The sequence below is a fragment of the Carex rostrata genome, chromosome 9 (assembly GCF_964058835.1).
Source record: "Carex rostrata chromosome 9, lpCarRost1.2, whole genome shotgun sequence".
NCBI lineage: Eukaryota > Viridiplantae > Streptophyta > Magnoliopsida > Poales > Cyperaceae > Carex > Carex rostrata.
Genome location: NC_135926.1, coordinates 5,318,003 through 5,337,617, shown reverse-complemented (window position 1 = coordinate 5,337,617; position 19,615 = coordinate 5,318,003). Strand labels below are relative to the sequence as shown.

General features: G+C 34.4%; 1 protein-coding gene across 1 annotated transcript; it reads right to left on the bottom strand.

The window, feature by feature from the left end:
• Nucleotides 1–12,157: 12,157 nt before the first annotated feature.
• Nucleotides 12,158–16,999, bottom strand: LOC144559266 (alcohol dehydrogenase-like 1). Its single transcript, XM_078308280.1, has 9 exons — nt 16,850–16,999; nt 16,557–16,743; nt 15,693–16,018; nt 15,178–15,260; nt 13,173–13,248; nt 13,023–13,087; nt 12,846–12,941; nt 12,531–12,692; nt 12,158–12,426 (listed from the first exon to the last, which is right to left on the bottom strand). Exons 1-9 carry the CDS (start codon nt 16,887–16,889, stop codon nt 12,310–12,312), a joined length of 1,152 nt encoding a protein of 383 aa, XP_078164406.1. The 5' UTR covers nt 16,890–16,999; the 3' UTR covers nt 12,158–12,309.
• Between the last annotated feature and the right edge of the window lie 2,616 nt (nt 17,000–19,615).

Genomic DNA, 19,615 nt, shown 5'->3' with positions numbered 1-19,615 from the left:
AGGAACACCTTTTTATTCTTTTTAAACAAAACCCCAAAAATATTTATTGTTTTGAGTATTATTATTTATCTGTTTAAAACACCAAAATCACATTTGCAACTTCTAGAGTTTATTTAATTTAAGTAAAGTCCAGTTTGAATCAATCCGTCCCTGATGATCAATAACTGAATATACTACTCGATAGGATTGTACACTTGCAATCTAACTCGAAAGTGCAATCAAGGTTAAAAGGTATAGCTTGCTATACTGAAACTTTGTGCATACGCTTTTGTGTGAACACACCAATTATGTTTATGTAACATAATTGTGAATATATAAGTATGGTTGTATCAATAAATAAAAGAGATAATGTAATACTTAAAAAATGTGAATTGATGATCTGGAGTACTGCATATTTACTCTACTTAGATGTTGTTATTCATACCTAGCAGTTGGATAACAACATATGCTCTCAAATTAAAATATGCTGGTCATGGCCTAATTCCTTGTATGAATTTTAACAGAGATAAGAGATTACGTTCTCTTAGTTTATAGCGGGTATCATATTTTGTGCAAGTGGGAGATGTTGAATTCGAATCCAAAACCCGACCCGTTATGAAGAGGTGCATTGTTTTTTATATAAACCATATCCTTCTCTCTTTGAAACGTGTAAATAGTGACTGTCAAGAAAGAGAGAAAAGATAGAGAGCACCAAGAAACACTCTGTTTATGCTTGAAGGTTTTAGATCATGGAAAACGCAAAGCTTCTGGTTTCGGCTTGTGATTTATTGCAGAACCAATGATACTGCTATGCTCGTAAGATCTGCTTTCGCACGAAGATTAACAGAGTAAATTGTAAGTTATATCTGTTAATTAACAGTGGTTCACTGGCTTGTTTATGTGAAATGGTTTATATCCTACCAGATTTTAGCCACTCTTCGTCTCTCTCCAATTAATAAGAAAATGACACTACATAAAAGGTGCGAGAGATTTCCAATAGCTGCTAGTGCCATGTAGGACTGGCAAAAAAGCTCGTGGCTCGCTTGGTATTAGCCCGCAACTCGATCGGTAATGGCTCGTTCGTTAGTGGACCGAGCCAAAATAAGCTCGCTCGCCAGATACTCGGACCAAAATTAATGAGTTCGAGTGAAGCCCAGCTCGGCCCGAGCTAGCTCGGCTCCTTAACGAGCTAAGCGAATATACCGTAGTAACTATACCGCCATATGTTTTTTTAATCGGATGATCAGATCCGTTCGTTCATTTTAGGTTTAGGTTTGAGCGTTTGACCATTCGACTCAAAAATTCTCAGAGCCTCACTCTCTATCTATCTCTACTCTCTAGTGCGGCGCCTCCAACCCTTCTAAAATCCTCAAATCCCTCTGGCCCTCCTCCATCGCTCTCCTCCTTCCTCCACCAAATCTTTCAAAGCCTCCATCTCCATGACTCTGCCGGAGAGTCAGAGACCTTTTTCGCGGCTCCATCTTCACAAGTCGTAATTCCATCTTCGTGACTCCATCTCTGCGCAGACCGTGCGGTAGCAACACCCTTAAATATGTAAGATTCTTGCCGAATTATAATTTAAAGTTTAAAGTTCTTTTTTGAAATTTTGTTTTTGGTTATTTTTTTTCAGTGATCCCTCAGACATCTGATCAGGTGCCTTAAATATGTAAGATTCTTCTCAAGTTACAAAAATTGATGACTTTAAAGTTTATAGTTATTTTCTGAAATTTTATTTTTGGTTATTTTTTCAAGTGATCCCTCGGACATCAGCACTTGTTCGTCCCACAGCCAGGTTAGTGCATTTCTAAAACTAATGATTTTTTTTTATCTTTTAAGTTAGTTCTGAAATTTATACTTTAGTCGTGCCTATTTGTATTCAAACTTGATAGTATCTAATTTAGAGTTGTAATTTTTAATCTGCATTTTATGATGTAATTTAGAACTGTAATTTAGAATTAGAGCTGTAATTTAACAATAGTGTGTGAGCTTTAGACTGATATTTGTGCATTTTTTTTCATAATGTTGCAAACATTATCAGATGGTTCTACACCCACCACCACACCTACCACTAGTGATCCAGCAAGGCCAGAAAGTGCAAATAGCACGGCTAGCGGACAGGCATCCGCATCACAGACCAGTACATATGGTGTTGATGAGACTAGTGAAAAAGGTGAAAAAAGGAAAAAAACTTCTGAAGTATGGGAGTTTTTCAAGATAATTAAAGTTAACGGGGTTAATAAGGCCGAGTGCCAATGTTGCAAAAAGAAGTACAAAGTATTGGAGGGTGGAACAACCTCTACATTGATCCGTCATGTGAAGGATTGTGGCAGAATTAAGAGATTTAAAGGTACATCTTCTGGTTTGTTACCTTATCATGAATCTGTGCTCACATCAGTAAAAGAGGGGGTGGACGCGGGCATTGTAGATTATGGGAAGTATGATCATACAAAGAGTAGGGAATTACTAGCTAAGGCCATAATTTGTCATGAGTTGCCATTCATGTTTGTCGAATACCATCGTATGAACATATTCTTGAAGTATTGCAATCTGTTTTATCAAACAGTGACTAGAAACACTATTAAAAAAGAGTGTATCAAAGTGTTTGAGAATGAGAAAGGCATTATTAAAAAGGTTTTGCAAAATGTTGATAGGATATCACTTACTAGTGATTGTTGGACGTCCAATCAAACCATCGGTTATATGTGTATAACAGCACATTACATAGATAAGGACTGGAATTTGCAAAAGTGAATAATTAGCTTTAACGAATTGGCACCACCTCATAGTGGTGAAGTAATAGCTGATGCAATTGTTGAATCTCTAGGGAAATGGGGTATTGGGGATAAGGTAGGAACTATAACTTTAGACAATGCTACTAACAATGATAAGGCAGCCCTAATTTTGAAGTTAGATTTTGATGCATGAAATAAGTTGCATTTTAAAGGGTTCTTTTTCCATATTAGATCTTGTGCTCACATCTTAAACTTAGTTGTTCAAGATGGGCTTCTTAAGATTGAGAAAAGTGTCCTTAAAATTAGAGAAGGGTGAAATATCTTAGGAAGTCGCCGGGTCGGCTTCTAAGATTTGGGAAGAGAGCAAAGCAGTTAGGTATATCCACCCATCGGTCTTTGTGCACTGATGTCAAAACAAGGTGGAATTCGACACACCGAATGCTTCAATCAGCCATTTATTACAGAAAAGCCTTCAGTGGCTATGCCCAACGGGATACTAATTTTAACGAGTGGCTTCTCATGGATTCTCAGTGGGATGAGGCAGAAAAAGTCTGTAAATTACTTGAGGTTTTTAGTGGGGCCACAAAGGTTTTTTCGGGTACATCTTATCCCACATCAAATTTATTTTTGGCGGAGATGCTTAATGTTAAAAAGGCAATTTGCGATGCCTACCATGATGAGGATGGTTTCACAAGAGGGATGAGCATGGCTATGTACGAAAAGTTCGAGAAATATTGGGGGGATGTTAATGTGCCAATGGCAGTGGCTGCCATTCTCGATCCAAGGTTGAAGACTCTCTCGATTAAGTTTTGTTATCAAAAGTTGTACCCTAATTTTGAGGTTGATTCGCGTATGAACAGTGTGTTGGACCATATGCGAATTCTATATGACATCTATGCAAAGCAGCATGTGGTCTCTCAACCAGGTAAATTATTTAAAACTTTTTTTAATGCTAATTTTGCATTGTTTAGTGTTGTCTATGCTCACATATATATTCTTGATAGGTTCTGATGCTCCAGCTGCACCAGCTGTTGCTGCCATTGATGAGGATAATGATATGTGGCGCTTTGTAGAATCCACTTGGAATGAAAATCAATCGAACTCAGATCTAGAAGACTATCTAACAGAGGCTGTTTTTAAGCATAGAGATAAGGTACCTTTGAATATATTAAAATGGTGGCAGGTGAATGCAGGAAGATACCCCATTTTAAGCAAACTAGCAAGAGATATTCTTTGCATTCCAATCTCAACCGTCGCATCCGAGTCGGCCTTTAGTGCTGGTGGTCGCGTTTTAGATGATTATCGAAGTTCCCTTACGAAGGATATGGTTGAGATTTTAGTTTGTGGGGGTGATTGGATAAGGGCGAGCACAATGGCCGAATTGCATACTTTAGAAGTGAGTTCTACATTTTTTTATTTCAGTTTCTGGTTTAGCTTCTACTAATATATTGAATGTTTAACATATTGATTTTTTTTAATTTCAGCAAGCTTCCAAGGCAGAGGAGAATTTGGAAGTTAAGTTTCCAAACCTTAACATTAATTGCTCTTGAATCTTACAAGTGAGTTCTACACTTTTAAAACTGACAATTATAGTTGTTCTTTTTGGTGATTAAGATGAATCACATATTATAAACATATTAAGATGGTTCTTCAAGTGAGTTATACTTTTTTTGTCCACATTTGTACTATGGATGCTACAATAGAGTTCTAACATTTGTACTAAACCACATTTCTATCCACGTTTGGTGGAATAAAATTCATACCTGATGCTATATTTGTACTAAACCACTATATTTGTACTATTTTTTTTTTTAAATTGACAGCCACAAGTCTACAACATGATGCGAGTCGACATTCTGGGGATACTATGGATGCTATACTGATTTGTTTGGATGGACTATGTGTGATTTAATTAGCACCAAGTTAATTTGTATGAGTTTGTTTGATTTTGTATGCATGGTTTATTTATGAGTTTTTGTATGAATTTGGTATGTAATTGTTGCAAACTTAATTTATTGTAGGTGATTTGCTTTGTTGCACTTGAATTAAGAGAGTATTGCTCAATAATTAGTCATATAAATGTCATTTTATTTTAGCCATAAATAATAAGATGTGCTATGGAAATTGAATATATAGTAGAAAAATAATATACAAATTTATGAATCTGTCAAGCTAGTAACAAGCTAGCTCGGCTCGCTCAGACAAGTCACGAGTCGGTCTTGAGCAAGAGTTTTAGCTCGGGACCTAAAATCTAAACTTGCTCGCTCAACTTGATACACTAACAAGCCGAGTACGAGTGTGGCCTAGCTCGCGCTGTTGCCACCCCTAGTGCCATGTATGCTCATGATTTGTAGGAATTTAAACACGCTTAACTTTTTAGAACTATATACAACATCTATGTTTAATGCACATTTATTTGAAAGATATCTCACTTCGACTCAAAAAAATTACAAGTACAGCTACAAGTGAAACTAGTAAGCAGTGCCTCATTGGCGCTTAATGTTGGCACATCATTTTAGTTGACTCCTTAAAAAGTTATTTTACGGTCAATCTGCCTAAATTCTAAGGATCAAGATAACTACAAATGTCAATTTGTCAAACTGTTTGAAATTATTGTGGACCCCCGCTTAATGTTGGCACATCATTCATGACCACAGCAATATATAATTGAATAAGTTGACTAGTCTAGAGTCTAGACCCCCGCTTTGTTTATGATTTTCATTTTTGTTAGTTGGAGAAGATCCCGTGAGGTAGGAATCCATATCCTCTGCATTAGGGCTGTCAAAAAAGCTCGCGACTCGTGGCTCGCTCGTGGCTCGCCTCTAGCTCGCTCGCTAATAGCTCGCTCGGTAGTGGACCGAGCTGTTAACGAGCCAGCTCGGCTCAGGCTCGGGCCAAAATAAACGAGCTGAGCCAGGGGTCAGCTCGGACCGGGCCAGCTCGGCTCGTTAAGCTACAGTGAATTTAGGGTTTAGTCCCGTATAATTTCAAGTCCAGTCCCATTTTTAAAGGAGCAATTATACAAAATTGATGTATTTTCGGTTTGGGAAGAAAGGATATGGCTTTAGTTGCTTGAAGATGTGCCTGCTGGACAATTTCTTAAATTTTTTGAATGGGATTTCTTATTTTTTTATTTTTGAATTTCTATAATAACAGCCCAATAAAGCCCAACGAGCCAGCTCGTCAGCTCGCGAGCTAGCTCGGGCTGGCTTGTGACAAGCTGAGCCAGGGGTTTTGGCTCGGGTGACCTAGGTCCAGCTCGCTCGGTCCAGGCTCGGGCCAAAATAAACGAGCTGAGCTAAGGCCCAGCTCGGCCCGAGCCAGCTCGTTTACAGCCCTACTCTGCATCAACTCAAAAGGGAATTTTTGAGTTAATAAATTTAAAACGTCTAATTTATTTCAAGATTCATGCAGACTAGATCTGCACTAATATTAAAGAATCCTTATGTTATAAACAAGAACCGGATTTACTCCGTTTAAAATCAGACGGTTAAGATTTTTTAACTCAAAAGATGCCCTTTTGAGTTAATGCAGAGGATACACATTTGTGAGGTAGGGGTGCAAACGGATTGGACACGGATACGGATCGAATAGTGGTAAAGCTATATCCATATCTCTGCTTTTAATTTTTGGATACAAATACGGATTGGATATTAAATGGATACGTATACGGATATTCGTTTTTTATAATAGTGAATAATATAAAAAAATTTCATAATATATATTAAACTATATATGATATATCTACTATTTAAATATAGATAATTAAAATTTAAAACCATAATTTAGAACATCATACTATTAAAGAATAGTTCATATCTTAGATTTTTTTTTTTTATCAAGTTATCTATTCGGTACTATGTTTTTTTTAAAATATTGTTCATAAAAATATATAAAATTCCATATTTAAAAAAAAATCATTTTTTTAATTAAAATATTATTCATGTAACTAATACTATATGATATAATATGTAATATTTTTTTAAACATTATTTATTTAAATATATGAAGTCTCAGATTTAAAATCTTTTTTGTTATATTTTAATTTTTAAGTTCAACTGTTACCCATCTCCTTGAACAAACTTCACATCTCGTGAGATATCTCAAAATTTAAATTGATATGTAACAATTTGTGACCGTTCAGATTCTCAAATCATGAATTTGAACCAATTATACACTTTCTATTAATATTATCCCCAAATATTTCATAAAATATTTGGTCCGATTTTTAAAATAAACTGAAAAGTTCAGTTATCTTGGAAAAAATATGCAATCCTCTAAACAGATACCAAGCATGCATGCTCGAAGTATGGCCCAGCCTTTTTTTTCTTTTTCATTTTGCTGAATAATTTCTTGCTACTGATTTCTTTGCCTTCTTTTTTTTTTTAAAATTCCCTGACAGATGCTGCCAGTGTTTTTGCATTAGCCTGATAACATCCATCTTTACATGCTCATATAGAGCCCCCAAACTTACCAATCTTCATGAGCACAAAATCAAGAAATTTTTTACAGAAACAAAAATACAATCTGCTCAAAGCTAGCAATGCTTTTGCCATAGCTCGCCTTCTGTAATGATCTTATCAACTAACAACCACGGAGGCATTATCTTACCTCTGAAAACTCGTTCGTTTCTCTGTTAATTTCCAAATTAACCACGTCACACACGGGAACCATGCTATCCATGTAACGTCTTTCATGCTGATTTCTTTGTCATTAGTCAACACGTAAGCTTTTGCGGTCAACATTTTAAATTGAGTAGCAGACGTTTACAGTCCACCCAATAGTACCACGTGATAATATATTTTTTTTCTTATTATAAATAATGATAATTTTTCATTCTTACATTTATTATTATTACAAACTGATTTGACTATCAGATATTCAACCGTTTTAGTTATGATATTTATTAGGCTATATATAAAATGTTAACACCTAATAATTAATAGTTTCATTATTTCAAAATTGCGATTTGATAAGTCTTATTAAATTATACTATAATGATATACAGTGTCCTCGGTAAATAATCAAGATCATCGACGATTAATACAATATTATTTTAAATAATAATTTCATAAGACTTTTTAAATTATGCTGTATTTATTCGCTAAAGACCTTCATTTTTCACCGAAATCTTGCATTATTTGATAAAATAGATTTATAAATTAGATAAATTTGATGTATTAAAATATTCATGATATTATCTCGTCATTTGTTTGTATAAAATTTTAAAAATATCAAAATTAATTAATATTTGATAAGTGAACTTTTTAATAATAGTAAGTATAAGACTATCTACAAATTAATTTCATGATTATCAGTGAAAGACTACCATAATTTATAATAATAATTTATGATAATAAAATATTATTTTTGTTTTCTCAACTTTGAAATCCACCATTTGGCGGCTATAGGAGATAAATGGCCAATGCAAGTCAGCCAAGCAGCGGCCATTTTTTTTAATACCCCAAAAAAAAAAAAATTTACAGAAGTTCCCAGAATTTTGATTTTTTTTTTTTTTTAAATCTACTCAGACCGCTAGGCCCACAGGCGGCCCAGAATCCTAGCAGACCGCCTGGGGCTAGGGCGATCCACTGGGAACTGGACCACCTGGAACCCGGGCGGTCCACTAAGCACCTTATTACCCCCGTGAACCCTCTTCTCTCTCCCTCTCTGCTTCGTCCCTGCGCCAGAACAAAAGAAAAAAAACCCTAGCCCCACCCGGCCACCCTGCCTTCGCCACCCTTGCCTCTGCCACCCTAGCCGCTCCTCCACCTTTACCTCTGCCCAGCCGTCCCCTCCCTCACTGGTTCACCCTGCTGCCACCCTCCCTCTCCCTCGCTCGTCGGCATCTTCACCACCGCGCCTCCCCCGCCGTCGCTGCCACTCCTCCCTCTTCCTCGGGTAAGTTTTCGATTCAACGATTGAATGTGATTAAGTTATATAATTGTTGAATTCGATTCGATTCGATTCGATTATATTCGATTGAATGTGATTGAATGCAATTGAATGCGATTGAATTCGATTAATTGTAATTGGGATTGTGATTGTAATTGTGATTATGATTGTAATTGTGATTGTGATTATGATTGTGATTAAATTAATAATTGTGATTATAGAGAGAGAGAGAGACTAATGTGCATTCGAATGTATATAGGCTGAAATATATACGGTCCAAATTCTACTTTTCAAAATCCAAATGGTCGATCCGAACCATTCATCTTGTTTTCCATATTAATATATGCTTGGAGATCAAATTTTACATTTTTCTGAATGTTTTTACTATTTATTAAGTATTTTACAAAATTATTGATCCAACGGTGGCTTAACAAAACAGTAAAATCAACAGCCACCGTTGGATCAACAATTTTGTAAAATAGTTAATAAATAGTAAAAAAAATCAGAAAAATATAAAATTTGGTCTCCAAGCACATATTAATATGGAGAACAAGATGAACGATTCGGATCAACCGTTTGAATTTTGAAAAGTCAAATTTGGACCGTATGTATTTCGGCCCATATACATTCGAATGCACATTAGTCACTCTCTATTTCTATATATATATATATATAGTGTGGCTAATTTGCTACCGGAAGCACTTCAACCGAGGTGCTTCCGGGGCTATATTAGCATATGTTATGTTCAAACAACAAATCCAAACCGTTAGATGTTTAATCTATATTAAAATCTACTTGGAGACCAAATTTTATATTTTTTGGAATTTTTTACTATTTATTAAGATGGTTTGAAAGTTGCTGTTTTATATGGTGCAGAATTTTAATAAAAACAGCGATTTTCAAACTATCTTAATAAATAGTAAAACAATTCTAAAAAATGTAAAATTTGGTCTCCAAGTAGATTTTAATATAGATTAAACATATATCGATTTGGATTTGTTGTTTGAACATCACATATGCTAATATAGCCCCGGAAGCACCTCGGTCGAAGTGCTTCCGGTAGCAAATTAGCCACACTATATATATATAAAAAATTTGACCTCTGCTGGTAAATTAGTAACTGGACTAATACATGGACCAAACTGCAAAAGTGATTACACCAGCATGTAGAACATTCAAAAATACATTAGAATTGATACAAATTTCAATTTATTTGGATTTTTCCTATAGTTAGTTATGAATTTTCAAAGTTCACCTTTTGAAAAAACAAATTTAACAGTCATAACTTTGGCTAGAAAAGTTAGATTTGCGCGTATGACCACTTTTCGGAAAGGGAGAGACGAGACGAATCCGAATATCTCTCGGGGGTCACCCCCGGGCATCTGAAGCATCAGAATTTCAAAAAAATATCGTTTAGTGCCTCAAAAATTCAGTTTAAGTTTTCATTCAATGGTATACGTACAATGGTAGGTATTTTGTTTAGTATAATTTAGGTTTTTATAGTGTAATTATTAAATGTAGAATTTTTTAGTTTGCATACAGAGTAATTTAGCTTTTTGTATAATTATATTATATTATATAATTGTACAAAAACCTAAATTATATATAATTATATGTAATTATATTATATATACATATATTATATTGAGGAGGGTTCAAATGCACTCAAATTTTTGTGCACCCAAATGCACTCTATCTTTCAAATTCTTTTTCTCCGTTTTCAAAGTTCGAATAGTCAATCTGAATAGTTAGATGCGATCTATATATTAAGATGTGCTTGGAGACCAAATTTTACATTTTTTGGAATTTTTTTACTATTTATTAAGCCACTTTGAAAATCGCTAATTTTATATTTTCTGGTCTATTGGATCAGCGATTTTCAAAGTGGTTTAATAAATAGTAAAAAAATTCCAAAAAATATAAAATTTGGTCTCCAAGCACATCTTAATATATAGATCGCATCTAACAGTTCGGATTGACTATTTGGACTTTGAAAACAGAGAAAAAAAATTTGAAAGATATGGTGCATTTGGGTGCACAAAAATTTGGGTGCATTTGAACCCTCCTCTATTATATTATACATATATTAATTAAATTTATGCAATAATTAATGTTATAACGTATTTATTGCTTAATTAAATGATTTTGACACATTAAATTAAATAGCATTACATGTATATTGCTTACATTACTCACATCTTCTATACATAACATGAAACATAAACTCTTGTTTGGTGAGTTAATGAAGAAGCATGAGAATATATCATCTGTTGGTCAATCGGAATCATTTAAATTAAAAAACACTACATTTACTGTCTTGTATCCAAGTTTGATCAAATTTTGTTTTTTATTTATCCATCCATCTAGTTGATTGAAAATTGAAGTATCGTATGGTCATAAACACTTCGTGTTGGATCGAAGCCCATAGATAATAAAACTTCCGAACTTTTATGCTGGTTACATTCAATGTTCTTCCTTGATCATTTTAAAACAGATTTGGAAAGATTTTATTGCAGATCGACCATTGATTTCCCGTATGAAAATGAACTGTCCGAAAATATTTTATAAATTTGAAGGGGCATATAATATTGAAAGTCTATAAAAATGATATGTGTAAGTATTATTTAACTATATAAGATGTAAAAAAAATAAAACTATTTTTTTTAAAAAAATTTCATATGTGTTTCTGTACATCTATTAGATGTTATGTATAAGTAATTGATTTAAGCAACATTGTTTTAAAATAATTAATAATTTTGATTTATATTTTATTATAAAAAAATTATTGAGTTCAAATATGCAACCATGTCAAATAAATTTTAGTTTAAATGAATTTTGATTTATAATTTAATGGTTTACAAAGAAAAAAAAAAGAAAAAGGCCTACCGTGAACTCGGACTGCCCTGCCCCCGAACCCGAGATGGGCACGGGTTTGAAACGGGCAAGGTAGGGTTTTTGAAAAAAAAAATCCCGTGCTACCCGGCCCGTTGTACCCGTGTGTCCATGTCGCCCGTGTCCGGGTTTAACCCGGTCCACCCAGCCCGGCCCGTTTGCAAAACACTAGTTGGTGACAACAACAATATTGATATTTTTTTTTCATTTTATTAATGTTTGCACATTTGATGAGACAAAGTCAATATTGCTTCCAACAATCAGTTCAAAAAAATTTCAATCCCATTCCTATACACCGAACCCGTCCAGTACGTGTATAGATACTCATTTGAATTTTTGCTGGGAATTGACAGAGCTAATGACAGCTTATCAAGCTCTGTAATCCAGTGAAACCATCCATTGTCAGACTTGTAAATTGTAATCACAAGACCCGGTAATGGCAACATGGCTTGAAACCGAAAAGCTAAGATGTGCCTCAAAACGAACCAATTCAAAATCGGTTGAAAACTTGAAACAGAACATAACAGTTCTAAATAAAGTCAGGTTCAGGTACACAGCTAATTGTTCGGGAACTATGGCTTTCATTATTGAAAACGGTATGACTACATTTACATGATATCAGATTTGATACCTCTTTTATTTGATAATTAAGCTAACAATTTTGGACTGACAAATGAAATTATAGTTCATCAATTACTGATACATTTCTGGCAACACGCATCTAAGGCTTCTAACAAAATATTTGCTGAATTTAGAAATATTCTTTTTTTATTGAGAATGGAGTGGCAAGAGAATTTTATATTTCTGTGCTTCATTTGTCCATCCAAATAATGCATCTAAGACTCTTTCCTTCAAGAAGTAAATCAAAAGATGTGTTTATCTCTGCTAAACCAACCTCATGTGTTATAAACATGTCAAGCTCCAGCTCCTACAAATTGGTTTGATTTTCATTAACAGCATATTGAACAGAATAAATTGTGTGATGAATGATAATCTAAAAGACTTCTTTTGAAGAAGCGTATGAAGAATTACCTTGCTGAGATACTTATTTACAAGAGTTGGGATGTCAGTTTTTGCCTTGATCCCTCCAAATAGCGAACCCATTACGCTTTTACCGTTCAATATGTCGTAAGATTCTAAGCATAATGGTGAGCCGTGCATCTCCACGCCTAAAATTATAGTCTTGCCCCAACCCTTAATTGTCAACCAAAAAAAATAAAGAGAATATTAGTTCAATGAACTTATTCTGGTCCAGCTATAGTTTTTTTTCTTCCTGGTATATTATATATAACTGGCACAGATTCAGCTAGGTATATTTCTGGTATGAACTAGCCAATCAGTCTGTACCTTCCGAGAGCTTTTAAATGCATCATTCATTACTGATGCTACACCAATGCACTCGAAGCAATAGTCGGCCCCACCCTTTGTCATCTCTATGATTACCTAATTCAGGAACAAAAAATGAAGGTCAAATTAGAGTTCTGTGCACCATTATTTTGCATTTTATAGGTATGTTAGCATTACCTCACTAATAGATTTTTCACCAAGTTCGCTGGGATTCACGAAATCTGTCAGCCCAACAGTTTTTCCTGCTTATATACATATAGCACATAAGAATATATTCCTAATTATCTTAACAGTAAAAGGTATCATAAATAATTAATTAATTGGTACCTAGCTCAAATTTATCAGGATTCAAATCAATGCCAATGATTCGTGATACTCCACGCAACCTGCATCCCTCTGCAACCTGTGAAATTGCATAAAGAACTGGTATTATGTACTCGAAATATCCAAGTACATGTAAAAGAGTAACCAACACAATTGTTGTTATCCAGTAGGAAAAAATCATCTAAAATAATTGTCTCTGTATGGTGTAATTGCTAATTAGAGCAAGAGCATGATACAATCATGCAGCCAGCAGCCAACAGCCAACTATATTGATATGCAGTTTTCTTATTTTCGATAATTTGAAAAAAATTAAGGAATGGGTAAGAGTATTTTGTTTTGCATAGGTCTTGTACGAATTGTCATGATTCTTAACCCAGGTTCAAGTAGAGAGCCACAGAAAATAAAATTAAAAACGTTTGCATAAAAGTTCAAAAATTATTAAGATACCATAGCTCATGCCATTTTTTTTAAAAAGTTTTGTATGCATTTTCTTAACTGCATCTTTTCACCCTATCTTACTCTCTGTTTTCTATTTCATTTCTACCAGTATCAGATCTTTTCTGCATCAGGTTTTCCTTTCATTTTTTTTTATTTTTTTGGAACAAAATGCAATCTGAGTTTCTATGGCATGGTACCTCGCCACAATCGAGCAAAGCAAGCCTTGTCAATTGGGATCTTGTTTGTATACCAAAGCAAACGGGAGGATTGGGAGTAATGGACCTAAGAACCTTCAATAACACCTTATTAATGAAATGGAGATGGCATTGGGAGAGCCCGAAACAGACAGTATGTAAGGACATCATCACTTTTACTTCACAAGTGACAGACTTCATACCACAGGTACTGCTATTCACACACACACTTCAAAAAACACACAAACCATGCACATACTGGGCAGTGGCTTAAACATCTCACTATGGATGCATAATTGGGGCTTTGAAATATTAAAAATAGAATTACCCAATCTCTACACGTATACACTCAACACAACAACAACACTCGTACAAGCCGTGACTACACAAGACATCAGGGGTATGTTCGTACATTTCCTGCCAATCCTAGCAGAACAAGAGTTACAAAAACTTCGTCAACTTCTACAAAGCACAACACTGGACCAGCATTCCCACGATGATATATAGTGGAAATGGAAAGCTTCCGGACAGTTCATGGTGAAAAGTGCTTACGCAGCACTCAAAGATGGGCCTAGAATCATAACGAGACGAGACAACAAAACATCTGGGAGTGAAAGGTGCCTCCAAGAATCAGGGTTTTCGGGTGGTTAACATCACTTTACAGGATCCTGACGATTGATAATTTGATTAAAAAGGGGTGGACGCTGGTTAACAGGTGCCCCATGCACAAATCAAACCTGGAATCTGTACAACATCTCTTCAATGAGTGCCCCTTTGCAATTAACCGATATCAGGACCTGCACACGCATAATCTGCTTACCGTACCAGGGAACAAATTACCAACAGAAGTGATATTGGATACCACAATTGAGCTCCAAACTAGATCAGCACTACTATTATCTCGATTCATATTGTGGAAAGAACTCTGCTCAAGGATTTTGGCAGATGGAGGAAGATGGGTACCAGAACTGAGAGAGGACCTGCTGACACCAATCCATCTCATCTCGCCTTGAAATAGGGGGGTAACATCAATCTAGAATCTTTCATTTATTTCTGTTTTGTTTTAATATTCTGTCTTTATTTCAAAATTTATCTTTTGCTTAAATCAGGCTCAACTGTTTTGAGCAAGGAAACTGTTTTTATTTTCATGTAAAAGCTGCTCACTGGATAGCTTGATAAAATATGGACGTGACCCATGTTTTTCCTCAAAAATAAATGCCATCTGAGTTTTTATAATATTTTGAACCTGTTTGAAAATTGGCTTAACATGAGAACTGAATAGTCTGTTTTCCTTATGATTCCAAATTAATAAATACCTTTTTGCAAAGAATACCTGTCAAAATCCTATGGAAAATTAAAATACATGTAATACATACTGCTAAACCAACTGTTCCGAGGCCAAAGATGGCGACTGTGGATCCCGCCTCCACCCCAGCCACCTTCCATGCTGCTCCAACACCTGTGATCCAATTAAACGTAATTTAATTAATCAACCAATCATTGAATAAAGAAACCGATAAATTCTGCTATCTAAACATCATCCTCCGTAATTGAAGGTCCTTTCTTAGAAGTCTAATTAAAAGGAATAAATTTAATAACATTGGCGGTTCACATGTCCTGATATGTAACCGAACTAAATTAATTAATTTAGTCACATGAGTCATTTAAACTCTAGAGGCCTGATCTCATCATAAAATAAATTATTATCCACCTATAAAGCACAGAAGACCATGTTAAATAAGACAAGTTCTTCATTAAAATAATACAAACTCAATCATGAATTTCCATCAGTAATATATCATTACGAAATTCAGGCAGAATTCTTCTAATCTCAATCACACCATACAACTCAAAAAGGAAAACGAATACTGTCATAAATTTGTGCAGCTACCAGATGAGATGCCACAACTAAGGAGGCAGGCTTTCTCAGGTGAGATTGCAGGGTCCACCTTGGTGACATACGCAGCATCTACAACCGTGTATTCGCTAAAACTCGATATACATAGAAAGTGATTAATCGGCTCTCCTTTGGCATCAGAAAACCTAGTTGTCCCATCTCTAGGCATGCCATGTCTGACCTGAAACTCGAGTTTGGAGCACATATTGCTGCGCTCTGAAGTGCAGTCGATGCACTCATTGCATTGTGCCATGAATGTGGGAACCACCAGGTCACCCACTTTGAACTCGTCTACATGCTCACCAACGCTCTCAATCGTCCTGTATAGCAGTCCGATTGAGTTTCAATATATAAGTTTGTTGGGGAATTATTTCTTTGGGATTTTAAAAATTTTGGTACTTGACACAATCGATCGGTACTGTAACATGATATCCTGAACTTATATTTTACAAGGTTGTGCCTGACAATACTGCTCCAGTTCTTGTTCTCTTAATCAAAAATCTTTTGACTGATGGGGTTCAATTTGTGATAATATGTAACCATACTCCGCTTAGGTAGTAAAAGGAATCTCATAATTAGATTATGTCAGAAAATTAGAGTGGCATAACGCTAAAAACAAAGTAATAGCAAACCAGTAGCAAAATAAAACAAAGTAACAAACCTTAACCTTAAAAAAAAAAAAAAAAAGTAGCAAACCTTAACCTTTTACTCAGATCAAAATAAAAAAAAAGTAGCAAACCAGACTAATAAAAACTAATAGCTAAAATCCTTTTCTCAGAAAAATTTAATAATAATAATTAATTAAATAATAACAATAATAATTTAATCATTTATTAAATTTTTTTAAAAAGTACATACCCAACAGCCTCATGACCGAAAATAATCGGATGTACTGCGAAGGGGCCTGCCTTCATGCGCCAAAATGTGACATCAGTATGGCAAAGGGAGGTGCATATGATCTTTATCCGGACCTCATACGCTTTAGGCGGTGCCACCACCACCTCCTCTATCTGCAACGGTTCTCCGCCGGCTCTGCTCACTGCCGCTACATGTTACCATACAATCAGACAAATTTATCGTTATTGCAAGCTCAATTGTGGAAAATCAGATAGAGAGATCAGAGCACATGAGATATATTAGCATGCTAGTACCTTTGCACTTGATTGGTTTTATGGTGTTGGTGGTGGCCATGGTGTGTTTGTGTTTGGTTTTCTTTCAAGCAAGGTGAGGAATAAAGTAGATGAAAGAGGTTTATATTTATATTGAAAAATTGGATTATTATGTGGTTCACTGGTTTGTTTGTGTGAAATGGTTTATATATATCCTACCAGATTTTAGCCACTCTTCGTCTAACTCCAACTAATAAGAAAATGACACTACATAAGAGGTGTGAGATACTTTCCAATAGCTGTTAGTGTCATGTATGCTCATGATTTGTAGGAATTAGAACACGCTTAACTTTTTAGAACTACAACATCTATGTTTAATGTACATTTTTTTGAAAGATATTTCACTTCGACTCAAAAAAAATTACAAGTACGTACAGCTACAAGTGAAATTAGTAAGCAGTGTCTCATTGGCGCTTAAAAGTGGAATTTCTCAAAATTATGGTTCGGTCCATTTTCACTAAAATATTGGCATATCATTTAAGTTGATTCCTTAAAAAGTTATTTTACGGTCAATCTGCCTAAATTCCAAGGATCAAGATAACTACAAATGTCAATTTGTCTGACTGTTTGAAATTATTGTGGAGGAAAGCTCAAAGGTAATCCATTCATGACCACCGCAATATATAATTGAAGAAGTTGACTAGTACGTCTAGACCCCCGCTTTGTTTATGATTTTCATGTTTGTTAGTTGGAAACTTGGAGTTGATCCCGTGAGCTAGGGGGTGCAAACGGATTGGAAACTGATCGGATAGTTGTAAAGTCATGTCCGTATCTCTGCTTTTATTTTCTGAATACAAATATTGATCGGATATTAAACGAATACGTATACGGATGTCCGTTTTTTATAATAGTAAACAATATAATTTTTTTTTCATAATATAATATTAAATTATATAGGATATATCTATAATACATATAATTAAAATTTAAAACCATAATTTAGAACATCATACTCATAATAGTATAGTTCATATCTTATTTTCTTTTATAAAGTTATCTCTTCGGTACTATGTTTTTTTTTAAATACTGTTCATAAAAATATGTAAAGTCTCATATTTTTTTTTTTTAAAAAAACTCATATTTTTAGTGAGAATGTTATTCATGTAACTAATACTATGTGATATAATATGTAATATTTTTTTAAACATTATTTATTTAAATATATGAAGTCTCAGATCTAAAATCTTTTTTTTGTTATATTTTAATTTTTAAGTTCAACTAGTACCATCTCCTTGAACAAACTTCACATCTCGTGAGATATCTCAAAATTTAAATTGATATGTAAAAATTTGTGACCGTTCAGATTCTCAAATCACTAATTTGAAGCAATTATACATTTTCTATTAATATTATCCCCAAATATTTCATAAAATATTTGGTCCGATTTTTAAAATGAAAAGTTCAGTTAACTTGGAAAAAATATGCAATCCTCTAAACAGTTACCAAGCATGCATGCTCGAAGTCCCGTTTTTTTTTTTCCTACCATCCTAAAAAATCGGAATTAAATGAATACCACCGAGAAAATCGGATTTCAGATTCCGCCAGGTTTGCATCATGGATCTACAGACGGATCACCAACCCGTTCGCGTAATGGATCTGCGGACTGACCAGCTCGAGTAACCTGTTCGCACAGTGGATATGCGGACCGACCCGTTTGCACCGTGGATATGCGGACCGACCCGTTCGCACCATGGATCATGCGGACTCTCTTTTGTCATATTTGGAAATATGGTAGCAATGAAAACCAACGGGTCGGTCTGCATATCCACGGTGCGAATGGGTCAATCCGCACATCCACTGTACGAACGAGTCAGTCCGCAAATCCATTACGCGAACGGATTGGCGATCCGTCCGCAGATCCATGGTGCGAACATGGCGGAATCTGAATTCCGATTTTTCGGATGGTATTCATTTAATTTCAATTTTTGTGAGTGGTAGGAAAAAAAAAACGGTCGAAGTCGAAGTATGGCCCAGCCTTTTTTTTCCATTTTGCAGAATAATTTCTTGCTACTGATTTCTTTGTCAATACCACATGATAATATATTTTATTATTATTATTATTATATTAAATTGTGTAGCACTGTAGCAGACGTTTACAGTCCACCCAATCTCAACATTTTAAATTGAGTAGCACTGTAGCAGACGTTTACAGTCCAGAGTCCACCCAATACCACATGATAATATATTTTATTATTATTATTATAAATAATGATAATTTTTCATTCTTACATTTATTATTATTATAAACTGATTTGACTATCTGATATTCAACCGTTTTATTTTGATATTTATTAGGTTATATATAAAATGTTTACACCTAATAATTAATAGTTTCATTATTTCAAAATTGCGATTTGATAAGTCTCATTAATTATACTATAATGATATATAGTGTCCTCGGTAAATAATCAAGATCATCGACGATTAATACAATATTATTTTAAATAATAATTTCATAAGACTTTTTAAATTATGCTGTATTTATTCGCTAAAGACCTTCATTTTTCACCGAAATCTTGCATTATTTGATAAAATAGATTTATAAATTAGATAAATTTGATGTATTAAAATATTCATGATATTATGTCGTCATTTGTTTGTATAAAATTTAAAAAATATCAAAATTAAAATTAATTAATATTTGATAAGTGAACTTTTTAATAATAATAAGCATAAGACTATCTACAAATTAATTTCATGATTATCAGTGAAAGACTGCCATAATTTATAATAATAGTTAATGATAAT

Bases quoted from the DNA above. Each gene is read 5' to 3' on its own strand.
- LOC144559266 (XM_078308280.1), bottom strand. From the start codon at position 16,889: ATGGCCACCACCAACACCATAAAACCAATCAAGTGCAAAG. The intron at 16,019-16,556 runs GTATGTACTTTT...ACTGCTATACAG, and splicing joins TTCGGTCATGAGGCTGTTGG to GACGATTGAGAGCGTTGGTG. The intron at 12,693-12,845 runs GTACAGACTGAT...TTGACAATTAAG, and splicing joins CATTTAAAAGCTCTCGGAAG to GGTTGGGGCAAGACTATAAT.